A 13,317-nucleotide genomic window follows, 5' to 3' on the forward strand; every position below is an offset into this window, starting at 1 on the left:
GTAGAGATGCAGCACATCATGATCTGCTTAAAACCTATGAAAATCACTCATTTCATCATTCTGTTACTGTGATTCCCAGACTTTCAGATTAAGGAGTTTCGTGTTTCCTAATGTTACCACAAAAAATACCATGAATTGCCTTAGGTCATTGTACATCATTATAATCTCGCACCTTGGAGTTTGGTTTTTTTTTCTGTTTCATTTTTTACTTTTATATAATTTTTCATCTCTTTTGAATGCCTTTTGTCCATAACATTTTTGTCTTGTTATAACTTTTATGTCATTTCCACCATTATTTTCATTATTTACATAATTTTTGTCTTAACTACTGACCCCTCTCCTTGACATTTCACATGGCGTTGTTGGGGTCAACATTCATAAACTCAACACTTCTTTCTTCTTTCGCTTCTTTTTAATTCAGAAAATGAATTCACATCATATATCAAATTCAACTGATGACATAGTATAACAGCTCCTAAGGTGGGTTATAGTTTTCTCTGACAATGTTTAAGTCCAGGCTGAAAAAGGCTCTGTTCAACTGTGCATATGACAACTGCACTCTTCTCTTTTACTTTATTTAATTGATTACTATTTATGTTTTATTGATTATGTTTTAATAGTAATTGTATGTTTTTAACTTGTCTGTTTTTGTAAAGCACTGTGAATTGCCCTGTGTATGAATTGTGTTATACAAATAAATTTGCCTTGCCTTTCCTGACTGTTAGTGTAAATGTGTAACTGTACATATACATATATATGTGTATGCATGGTCTGTTGTATTTTCACTGTGAAAACAATAAAAAATATCTTGATGCGTTTGACTTTTGAGAGGAATCTAACCAATTTATTTAAAGGCATCTGATGATTTCTGGCAATTTTTAGTGCTGTGTATCTACGTTCATCATACAGCCTTGTTCTAACACTGTAAATTTTGTGTTTGTTTCCTTCACTTATTATTATTCAGCCCATTCTTGATTTCAGCTTCTTTCCTCATTAAATATTAAATGGATTCAGCATGCTAAAATGTTGCAGTTTTTCCCTTCTCCTGTGGTAAAAGCTACTCAGTAAATGTGCTTTAAAATACTGCTCTGGCACCTCATAAAACATTTTCCACCCTTGAGCTTCGACTGTGGAGGAGGAGACAAACTCTCATCACACCCATAAAAGTATCTGAAATATTTAACTTTCAAGTCTCATGTTATCTCTGTCTAAACTGTTGTATTTTAACTTAATCTTTACCAGAGATCTTGGGAGTTAAAAACACACAATGTGGATACTGTTTGACTTGTGGCCACCTACAAACACAACAGCCTGCAGGAGTAATAACCAGGCCCATTGTGGTTGGAGGTTGTTTTATAGCTGAACTTCTAACTCTTCTGCACCAATTACAAAGTGAAGACCCCGTTTTCTTTAACCCATTAATACAACTCAGACCCTACGTAAACAGTCCCATGCTGGAATCATTTTCCTGAACTTCTAACGTTTCAATTACAGGGTTGTTAACTGGATGAATGAGTCTAAGATACTAAACATCAAACAGAGGTCACCTCAAATAAAGCAAGCCCTCCACCCACTTACAGGGTAATTTGACCTAAAAATAAAAAAGAAGCCTTTGAGTTAAGTCACTTCTCAAATAGTCTTACAAAAACAGAAAATTAGGTTTTATGTGGGAGGTAAAATACACTGTGCTCATCTGTGATTGTTAAGATGAAGAACAATCTATTTCATCTAACTTCAGTGTATTTTAACTTTTATTTATTCAGGCGAGAGAACTCTTCTATTTTTTATTCAGTCATGCCCTACATTCACAGAGTGGAGGGGCTAATTTTAACTACAATCTTCCTCGCATTATTACTTTTTTCTTCCAGCCCAGATTTCTCCAGCTGGTCCAGGTAGTCAAACCTGCAACTTCACACTTTGGACTTTATTATTTAACTTTATTTACAGACTTGTTCCAGTTCTGAACCAGCGATAACACTGAGTTTTCATAAAAAGAAATAGAGTATGTACATATAATGTGAGATTTCATCAGTCCATTAGGAGAGAACTGATTCAGCCTCTCAGTAAACTACATTTTCCAAACCTCGATGAAGAAATCAGTGATTGTTCACTCCTACTCACCTCTTTCAGGAATGTTCTCTGTGTTTCATCGTCGAATCGGATCAACTCCTTCATGACCATCACCTCCCCTGTCTCCCTGTGTGTTACCTAAAATGGTGGTAAATATCATTCAGTGTAAGCATCATACTGTGGTGTGAAATTTACTTTACACAAATGCAATGTTAAAACATGCATATGCTCTCTCCCTCAAATGTAACTCAATGCTGCCATCTTGTGGACATGACGAATATGACTTGACATTTCTACCTTGATAGCCTGTCCGAAGCAGCCCTTCCCCAGCACCTCTCCGTGGATGAGGTCAGATGGGCGGAAGATACGATGTGTACGATTTGAGACGACGCGGAGTGACTCTGAACGATTGATATCCTTCCTCTGTGAGATGGGAGAAGCTGCATTGCTGGAGCCTGGTGACTTGTCGATGCTATAGCTCCGCCTGGAGGGTGAGAGGAGTAATAAGCAGAGAGTTAAAGATTAATAAGCTGTGTGCTGAAACATCTGCTTGTACTGCAATGGTGAAAAATGTACAACTGAAAATCTGATTAAAAATAAAAAGGTGGCAGCTTTTGGAGATTTCTTACGAGATGATGCGGGACCTGAGGTTGCTGATGTTGGGGTTTGGGGGCTGGGTGATGGGCAGGATGGGGCTGGGGCCCTCTGACAGAGGGCTGGACAGGGGCCCGTCCACCTGCTCTTCGGCCACTGGAGAACCCCCATCTCGCTGCTGACTGTGAGGGTCGTGTTCAATGGTGAGCTGAAGCAGCCGGCTCGTCTCCTGGATCAGCAAGTCGATCTACAGGGCAACGGGTAAGTCCAAAATTAGAACAATGAGCTATGATATATTTAATAGGTGGGAGACGCATGAAAATGCTTCATCAGTTTGGTTGTGTTTAAGTTCAGAGTGAAACTGAACCTTATCTTTAAGTGAACAAAATGGGTCCATTTAAAGTCATCTAAGAAAGCAACACTGTCTGATTTCTATGCTTAAAAGGTCTTTTAATATTTAATCTTCACAATAATTGTTCTACTGTTTATTAACTAAAAAATATTTTTCCTCAACCAGCGCAAAATTTAGCACATCAAGGTTTTAGTTTGCATATTTATTTCAGTCCAGTTCATTTACAGTGCTTTATTGGCATGAGTGAAAGGTAAATAAAGTTGGCAATACATTAAATTTGAAAAAAAAAACCAACATCCCCACAAACAATATGATTCATTTCATAAAATATAAGTAAATAAGTATAAAGAATGTCAAAAACAGTAACCATGTTTTGCTAGGTGTGTCTTTTTATAGTGTATTTCTGTAACAATGTGAGCAAGAGCAGATGTTAATACCTCATCCAGAGGGACATTGTGAATGGGCGTCCCATTGATTTCCAGGATCCGATCTCCAACATGAATGGAGTTTTTTACATCTGGGCTGATGCAGTCAACATCCACCCTGAAAAGAAAACAACAATACTAGTAAAAAGACTCAAAATACCTTTAACTGGATGCAGACTTTGGATCTGCCTCGGCTCATATCAACATCCATCACTTCCACTTTCCTGGTGTTCTTTCCTTCCACGCTGTTATTTATTTTAAATGAATCTCATCTGTCACCTCTGCCCTTTGTTAAGCAAACCTTCTTCAGCTTTTCTCTTAAACTCCCTTTTTTGTTCCTTTTTTACTTTTGCTGCTGAAAATAAGAATGTTCACACACAAACAGACAATGACACCTCATCCACTAGACAAACACAGCAGTGGGTGGATGTACTCACTGAGACACTCGGACAGTGTGTCCGTGTTCAGGACTGTAGCCGTTGGTGGGACTGAGTGGCTGGTCGATGGCCACAGAGAAACCACGCCCCCTGCGTCCGTTGTTGCCCTCGGCAGATGCTGGGATGGACACGAGTGTGACCGTGTGGGGGATCCGTGAACATGGTGAGTCTGGCAGCGACACCGGGGTGACGATGGTCTGGTAGTAACAGTGACCACTGGAGCCAGAGACAGGACAAGAGGAAGATGTAGAGTAGAAGGTTATAAAAAAAATAGTTACTCATCTGCAGAAAATGGAAACCCTCGTGAGGTTTCTGGCTCTGCTATGCGTGTAATCATGAGGAGAACTTCCAGTTCTTATTACAACAGATTTCACAGCATCACATGTTGTTGACAAGATGTTGCTTTAGCTCATTTTTGGAAAACACTGTGCAGTCATTGTTCTGATTTTATGGTCAGAGTGACCTCTTATCAGTCAAAACCTTCTAAGACAAGACTATTTTTCTTCAAAACAAGAGGAATTTTGGGAAAAGCTTGTTTAAATTACCCCCTTTTTACTAGAAACACATTATTTTGTTTAACTTGTTCAATCAACTCATGGAAATGAACAGGTTATGTTATCATTTATTTTTAATCACAGAAAGGAACTGGTCCTGTAAAGTAAACCTCCCCATAAACATAATGATCTGACTCAATCACACAGTCATGACCAGCTTCCTCCCAGATAGAACAATCCTTTTTTTGTCTGGATGAATGAATATAGTGCAACTGGCTTCACATTGTACTCGCTGTTTGTTAAAGCCTGAGGCCAATGACAGTCACACAGACCTTCAGCCTCACAGATCAACAGCCTGTATATGAAACACACATAACTAGACCTGTGAGCCCTGCCACTTATGACATTCTCGACTAAAAGAAAATAAGACGGTAACTGATAATGATATTTTAATTTAAATTAATAAAGTTAATTAATCTAATGTCCCTTGAGCAATGTGCGACATCACTCTGCCGTCATCACTTCAAAACGTGTGACAGGAGAATAACTGCACTAAAACAGAATAATTCTCCAAACTTCTCACCATAAGCTAAGCTAAACTGTCTGTACAGTCGTACGTCTATAACAGACAAGGTCTTTGAAGGCCAAAATAAGCTGCATAATTTTAGATATTGTCAATCATGGCAACTTTGGTTTCTTCTTTTTTTGTGGATTTGGTGTCACTTCAAAGGGATTTCAGAGGATTAGACTGCAGCAGTAGAAAGAATTAATAAAAAAAAAAAAAAAAAAGAAAATAAGCAGTGGGTAAATGCTGGGGACAAAACCATACCACAAACTGCCTAATTTAGAGGAGACAACTGCATAAGTAGACATCATAAGACACATAGACACTCACCAGTAGAGTTTGGATCTCTCCACCAGAGCGTATGTATCTCCATCACCAATGAATGACCTGCAGTTCAGACAGGTGAAGCATTCCGGGTGATATTTCTGTTCTCCTGCAACCTGCCAGAGACAAACAAAGACATAGACATAGTTTTAAAAAACCTAATCTCAGTCTTTCTTTGTTAAAAACATCCACGCACACAAAATTACAATTGCATGAACAAAGGAAAGTCAAAAGGATTGTTTTGTGACCTACAAAGCAAATATCTAAAGGCAAAAATTCACAACAGTATTTTGTTGTGACCGGAACAACATGAGGCTTTAATAAATGGCTGGAGAAGTAGGGCGAGGTCTGGTCATTTAGGGCAATACAGAGTTAGGCTACAAGCTGCGAGATTGAGTTTGTTGCTGCCAGATCGCTCCCAGGGCTCAGGCCAGTTTTGCAAACAAGAGAGGGAATTGAGTTATGGCCAAAAACTAAAGCAGGCAAAGAGTAGATTAATCACACTGGCAGATCTGAGGATGACGCTGTGGAGAGTTCAGTGCGTTCATCAGTCTGACACGAGATAATGTGAACTGATTAAAAAAAAAAAAACACAGATTATCAGAAAAGATCCTCTGTGCATCACCTGCTTTGGATAACACAAACTCCAACTTTTATTGCTGCTTGTAAAATCCATGTGTCCTTTACTATGATCGACCGACAAATCGATTAAGAGGCTGCACCCTCACATAAACATGCATCGACATTGACCCTTTTTAACTCCTTCAGGTAATTCTGCACCCATCGATGCAAACGACCGCCCACTCAACCAGCTAAAGATTGTCATGATTAAACATGAGCTACGATGCTGAACACTAAAGGTTGGGTCCACGGGCACCGCTCACTCCCTTGAGGCTGTGCTTGTGGTTTCATTTTCTGCTTTGAGTGGCAGAAAATTTTGGAGGGAGTGGGCCCCTCGACGGCACTTCTCAACTGCAAGGATCTGCAATGCTAATTCACCAAAGCGAGACTGAGGAGGGGCATGCCACAGAGGAGAGACGAACAAAGAGTAATCAATTAAAGGCTAAGCAGAAACAGTGAAATCAAGAATTTTGCATATTCCACAAAAAAAATATACCACAGATATTTGCATACACTTTACTTCCTGCACATTTAAAAGATAATGCAATACCTTTCTGACCATACTCTGGATTAAAAATGCTTAGTTGCAATAAAAAAAAGATTAATACAGCATAAAAAAATATATGCAAAGGCTCAACCATCACCCTCTGACCCACAAATGCAGATTTGACATCAAATCTTTGGTCCAGTTAAACTGATGTCAACCTAAATAGTCACTGAAACTTTAAAAAAAATTATAAAATGAGTAAAAAAGGATATTAAAGTGAAGATCAATAAAATCATTGTCTATAGCCATATGTCAGCCCAACCCTCTTGGGAGAGCAACACTAAACCTCAAGCGTACACAAACAGATAAACACATGCCAAGGGCCCCAGGCTGCACAAAGGACGTCACCGTACAAGCATATTAATTAACAGCTTTTTAACTAACCCATCTGAGCAGCGCCTTCCAGCTAAGAACCAAAAAACATGCCACCACTCGGCTTTCATCCAAAACTATGTTAACAGGCTGACTTTCTGTGGTTGTATACTTTGAGGAAAAATATTTTTTACCTTCTGTGTTGCTGCTTTTCTCAACAAAAGGTTGACCCTGTCACAGATTAAAAACAGTTTTATCCTTCTGGCTGTACATCACAGAGTTTTATCACTGTAGTATAGAGTCCAGAGGGAACAAGACACAGAACGGCTGTATAATAGGAAAAGGAATGAGGTAGCTGTTGGGCTCTTACAAGGACTTAATTTCTTTATCTGTCGTCCAAGTAGCCTCATAAAAGCAGCCATAAACAATGACTGTCTGATTTTGCCAAAACACTTAGACAATAGAATAACAGCAGTTTGCAAAACTTACAGAATAAAGGAAATGAGGGAAGAGAATCTACTGAAAGCCAAGATTTGACACGGGAACAAGCCATGGTTTTAGGGGTAAAAACAACATTTACTTAATCGTCTTTATTGCTGTTGTGTTTTGGATAGCTGTGATTTTTGGCAGTGTGTGTCTGTGTGTGTTGCCTTAAAAATGGGCGAGACAGGAAGAAAGGACAGCTGGACAAAGATGAAAAGGATGTGTGGTTCTGCACAACCTGACACTGTAGCTGCCATTTGGTTACCAGGCAGGACACACAAACACACACACATACACCCCCGACACCACACCCTCTCCGAGCCAAAACCACATTTGACAGGCGACAGCTGCCGTCCTCACACCGAGGACATGCTTATACTCTGAGGTCTGGAGGTCCAGACAATGACAGCCTAAAGAAACAAAAGGAAACAGTGGTGAAGCTTCAACACAAAACCATGTGACTGTTCGACCAAAGTGAAAGAGAGGAATTTCAAGCAATGTCACATGTATGAACACACCAGTCGCAATTTGTGAATTAGTTCATCCTGTTCATGACTGTGTGTTAGTTGGTTGTGTAGCCTCATGGCCCCTGTGGGTGACAACAAACTGACCCATGTGCAGGTCTGACCAGGGGGTGGGTGAGGGGGTCGACGGGTTCCAGGAGTAATCAGGTCAGGTTTCGGTAGAGTAACTGGGATCCATGCATGTGCCTTAACATCATACAAGCACAGATAAAGACTAAATAATAGAGCAGAGGGACAAAAGAGATCTGGGTCAACTAGAGAGACTTGTGATTGTTATAGTTCCACACTTGTATCAAGCATTTGCAGCCATTTTTCCTGTCTTAGATCGTTCCATTTTATGATTTTATCCCTCAAACATGTAAAGAGCTGCCAGTGACCAAAAGCATATATTAATGTTTAATAAATTTTCAACCACTCAAAGTCAAATAATTCTGGTAAAATGCAGTTTCTCAGCTTTTCAGTGGCATCAGATACAATCCATTTGGACGTTCAGAGCCTCTGTAGTGAAAACAGAAACACATCATCTTCTGCAACATTGATTCACAAATGAAATCCATGGAGTTTAATTAATGTCACCGGTTGTAGATGCTTGTTTTTATGTTAAGTTAATGATATATTTTGCTGAAATAGTCACTTTTGCTTCAGTTTTCTCTCCTCTGATATGAACCGTTGATTTTAATCTGCGTTTTAATGAACATCTACATGATCAGTAAATTAAACATAGGAAAATATCTGCTCTTCACTGAGAAATACAGAGGATAAAATGATAAATAGTGATGAATCAGTTAAGAAAAACTAGATGTAGAGAAAAATTAATTTGGACGCGATGACAAAAATAGTTCAAGGTCTTTAATTGTTATTTTGCTATAAAATATCCAAAGCTTGGAAAGGAAGTATTTCTGTGTTAATATTTTTTAAGGATTTTTCTGGGTTTCACACTAATTTGGCACAGCCTGTCCCAAATTCATGCAATTTTCTGAAATGAGAAAGTGACAAAATAAGGTAACTCAAGGTAATGCTCAAAGTAGAAAGCTGCTCACATTGATTAACTAATTGCGGATGGTACAGAAATAGCTCTAGAGTCATTTTAGGAAATGAAAATTTAGAGAAACTGAGACAGATATGTGCAATGGTCACACTGAATCAAACTATTTAGCATTTTTGTACATGTTGAATCCAATAAGTCAGTGATGCTGGAGGATGTTCGTCCACAGTTTGTTTGTCTGAGGTGTTTCAGGGTCCTTCAGCTTTATTTGTTTAATGATTTATGTGTGTGCGAACAGACCCTTTTAAGCCAATTGGAGGAATTTATGGCGCTTTGATGCTCTTGGTCACAATTAACAGATCAGAACTGTGTTGGTAATAAGTCGACGTCTCCTTCAGGGCTTAAGTCGTGACTGTTCCTAAGTTGAGGTCTAAGTAATCAAATCACTAGCCACAATAATTAGTTTGCACAGTGTCAGGAATATGGAGTTACTTGTCATGTTTTCAATCTAATTCAGTGCTTATCATTTCCTACACATTCCCCATTTTTCTCACATTTTCTAATTTCCTTACATCATCCTGCATCTGTCAAGCATCATAATCAAATACTGGACAGAACATATGAACCAGAAGATGCTCAATGCAAGATAACAATATTAAAGTCTTGACAAGTATTGCTGGTCACAGATATAACAATTTGCACTTCATTTGTCATAAAGCAACATGTAAAATGATAAATGTGAGGAAAAACGAAAATGCTGTCAGTGTTTAGTTTAAGTTTACTTCATATTTGTGTCTGTTTTCAGTTAAAGAGGGCATGAAAAACCTGAAAACTCTGCACACTGTTAGTCTCCAAGCAGGTAATTTAATTGTCTTTATCTTCCGAGTGTAATACTGTGCAGACTTTCCCTGTTCTGTGACCTTTTGTGACTTTTTTGTTTTGTTTTGTTTTGTTTTGCCCCAGGGTACTTTGGCCTGGATGTGCACACATTTGCTCCATCAGTTGCAGCCAAATGGGGTGCAAAAGAGGAGGTAAATAAACTGTTGAGTGTTCCTCTGTTTATTCTCTAAAAGTCACACAGACAACACGCAAGATGCACAAAAGGAATTCCTTACATCTTCTAGTCTCATGTAAACACTAACTGAACCTTCTGACTTTACTCTGCTTTGGGTAAATGTGGCACAATGACCTCATATCAACAGTGCAGAAGGTGCTTCCGAATACCCTCGTCAAATTATATGAGCTCTGGCTTTACTCAGCCTCGCGCTTGATGTAATGAACTTTACTCCAAAAGCCTCATTCATCGCCTAAACAAAGTCCATATGTGGCTCTGCTCTCAGGATCAGCATCAAGTTAAAGATCCAGGCACCAAAAAGTGACCTCATGCAGATGTTTTGAGGGGAAGGCATCGACAACACGTGCATTAGGCATCTGATACTCCCAGAAGACAGAGATTCATGTGGGTCAGGTATAAAAAATGTGCCAGAGGGGATTCCTAGAATGCCGGTAAATGAAAACACAATAATAAGCAGAAACGTTAGGCTGCTTGAATAGAAATAAGTCAAAGGGAGGAACGATGCAGCCACAGACTTTTACAGTAGATATCATTTAAGCTGTCACACTGAAAGCCTTAGACAGAGGACAGTAGATCACATTGAAGCTCACTGAATGGAAACCCCCCCTTCTGCCACTGACAGTACAGTAGCACAGTATACATGCACAGACCTCAGCTTCAGAAATCCTCTTAATGTATTCAGCCTCTTTCCTCCTCTTTAAGTCTCACATCCACTGTGGCAAAATGAGGAAACAGTTTACAATGCAGCCTGCAATTTGGTGGGAAATAAAAATAACACCATGCACTGACATATATATTAGACACGACAACTGTAGGCCATCTCTGAATGTGACACACATGCACGGACATACTTTGAATCCTACTTTTATCAGAGGAAGAATACTCTCTATAAATAGCACGCGTGCCATGGCTCATCAGTTTTTCATGATATGAAATAGCAGAAGAATTGCCTCGCAGTGAAAAGGCACGATATTGACCCAGATTAAAATGACACACAAAACACAGCAACATGCATCTATAATCATTCAATTTAAAGAGATGACTATAAAAAAAAAAAAAAAAAAGCCTGTACATCAGCAAAGCAACTCAACAAGCCACTTGAGACTGTCTGCCTCACCAGCCCACTCTGAGGATCACTACCTCCCCCATAAGATCCCCGGTAACCTCCAGCAGCACTGAGCAGCCTCACCTTCTTCTCTTTTTTCCACAGCCTGAGACAGCAGAAGCTCCAGAAAAACAAGTCTCCCACCATGTCAGCGAGAGCCGGCCTCTCTCTGCGCTCTTCTAGTTCATTCTACTGAGGCAGGCGATTTCCCACTGTCACAACAAAACACTAACAGCAGCCAAGCCGGGGAGAGACAGAGCAGCAGGGGGAGGGAGAACAGCCCACGCCTTTGCAGCTGAGCTCATCTCTGAATCAATGTCACTCCTCTCCACGCCCCCCCACCCCCCCACCCTGCCTTCCTCCTCTCTCTCACTTTTGCTATGACCTCATCGTTTCCTGTTTGGCTCCGCCTACAACTGCACATGCACCAGCCGGCTTTTTTTTGTCAGCCCGCCCACTCACCCACCCCCTAGTGTCTTTAATACATTCCTTACTCCTCCTTTTCTCCCAATTCCTGCAATCACATTTCTAGGGAAATCCAGAGATGTAGACTTAAAGGATATTATATGAGGTGAAAATATCCTTCATTATGTGCAGCAGGAATGGTTCAAATGCATAAAAATTCCCAGCACATTAAATATAAACCCCCCTAATCTTCATGAGGATTAGTCTGTTTTATATGTATTTATGTTTATGCTCATAACAGGTCGAGCTATGGAAGGATTTCTAAATCCCAAAAGAATAACCTCAGTTTAGAGCAGAAAAAAAAAGCTAATAAATGATGGAAATGAACTGTTTTGTCTGGTAGAAACTGAATATATGTTGACGTGGGTACGTAGATCAAACTAATTCCTGTCTAAATGACTAACCCTTAATCAGAAAGTGATTCTATGTGTGATTTATTTTTTCCACATTTTTAATAATACAAGTACACAGGCCTATTCCTATTGGTCAGCCACTATCAGACTAATGTTTTGCAGATACTGACAGTTTACTGAAATATCCAATCAGCCAGATTCATTAATCACTCTCCCATTTTTGGTCGTTTTTCATCTTGTATGTGTAACTTTTATGTTTTTATTGTTTTTCTGTAAAGCACTGTGCTTTATCTTCATGGATAGTCTTCCATTTTTGCTGTTTTTAACAGGTGAATCTGAATTACTTCATAATATTTGCAACAAAATAATTGAAATGTAAAAAAGTAATAAAATGTTGCTGGGCTGAAAAAAAAAAACAATCCAGATATTAAAAGTTTGTTGGAACGCGGAGAAGCTGTAAATCTTGACATATGAGAGACCAGACACCGTAAATGTGGGTTTTTTTTGACTGATATTAAAGTTAATATTAAACTGCTCATCTCTCAGCTGTGTCTACTATGTATCATCATATAGGATTTCATTTTCTGGAAGTGAAATTAAAGCACTAGAAGTTTCTACTCCCTACATTGTACTGTCTTTACATGCAGTAAATACATATCTCCGGTACAATGTTGTAATCAAACCAGCTCTCTCTTTTTTTCCCCATTTCTGTTTTTGTTTTTTTGTTTTAATTTCCGTTAGTTCAACTATTTGTCCTTGTTGTCCTTTGTGTTCATGTCTCTAAAATGTCCCACATGCCAACTGTTGATCCCCCACCCATCACGGAAGTCCAGGGTCAGTGACCGTCTGAGTGGGCAGATATTAATAGACATTAGCCTTCAGCTTTTATGTTAGAGCAGTGGAGACAGAGTGCAGAGGAAGACGGGAGGCAGATACAACTTGATTAAGTTACTGTGGGAGTTATAAGAGCTGCATTAGTGACTGAACAACAGAGAAAATAAAAAAGACTTCAGGGAAGATCTGGGCTAAAGGTCAACAGCAAATCATGTTCAGAACTAGTTTTAATGCACGTTATAACACAGACACAGCTTTGTCTAATTTTACCCATAAAGACCCAAACATACACTGGTGACCAAAACCATCTACTGATCTATGCTGTCTAATACCAGTTGATCCATTAATCCTATCAATACATGTAAATAATTGATGTAAAATGCAGTTTGTCATCTTTTCATGGTCATCAGATATGACCGTGAATGTGGAAACACCCTCTTCTTCTACAACACTGATTCACCAGTAAAACCCATGGAGTTGGATCAATGACAGTAGATGGAGACACTGGGTTTATGTTCAGTTAATGATAGATTTGCTAAAAAAGTCACTTTTTCTTCACTTTTCTCTGTTTTTGATATAATAACCCTCAATTTCAATCTCAGCTTTTATGAACATCTACATCATCAGTAAATTAAATATAGAAAAATAAGTGATTTTCACAGGAAAAAAAATTAAATTACATGGAATGATATTATAATAAATGGTGATAAATCACTTAAGAAAGCTTAAATAGAGGGAAAATTCATTTGGGA

General features: G+C 39.0%; 1 protein-coding gene across 3 annotated transcripts in view; it reads right to left on the bottom strand.

The window, feature by feature from the left end:
• limk1a (LIM domain kinase 1a) overlaps positions 1 to 13,317 on the bottom strand; it is a 74,035-nt gene that overhangs the window by 6,716 nt on the left and 54,002 nt on the right. For 2 of the 3 annotated variants that reach the window (XM_030151929.1, XM_030151930.1), the window contains 6 exons: positions 5,268 to 5,377; positions 3,879 to 4,094; positions 3,454 to 3,559; positions 2,700 to 2,911; positions 2,368 to 2,554; positions 2,122 to 2,208 (listed from right to left, as the gene is read on the bottom strand). In XM_030151929.1, coding sequence (XP_030007789.1) covers positions 2,122 to 2,208; positions 2,368 to 2,554; positions 2,700 to 2,911; positions 3,454 to 3,559; positions 3,879 to 4,094; positions 5,268 to 5,377 — 918 coding nt within the window. Of the gene's footprint in view, positions 1 to 2,121; positions 2,209 to 2,367; positions 2,555 to 2,699; positions 2,912 to 3,453; positions 3,560 to 3,878; positions 4,095 to 5,267; positions 5,378 to 10,997; positions 11,204 to 13,317 lie in introns of those variants that run through there. The other variant, XM_030151931.1, reaches the window with a different exon arrangement.

This window comes from Sphaeramia orbicularis, chromosome 13 (assembly GCF_902148855.1).
Source record: "Sphaeramia orbicularis chromosome 13, fSphaOr1.1, whole genome shotgun sequence".
Taxonomy (NCBI): domain Eukaryota; kingdom Metazoa; phylum Chordata; class Actinopteri; order Kurtiformes; family Apogonidae; genus Sphaeramia; species Sphaeramia orbicularis.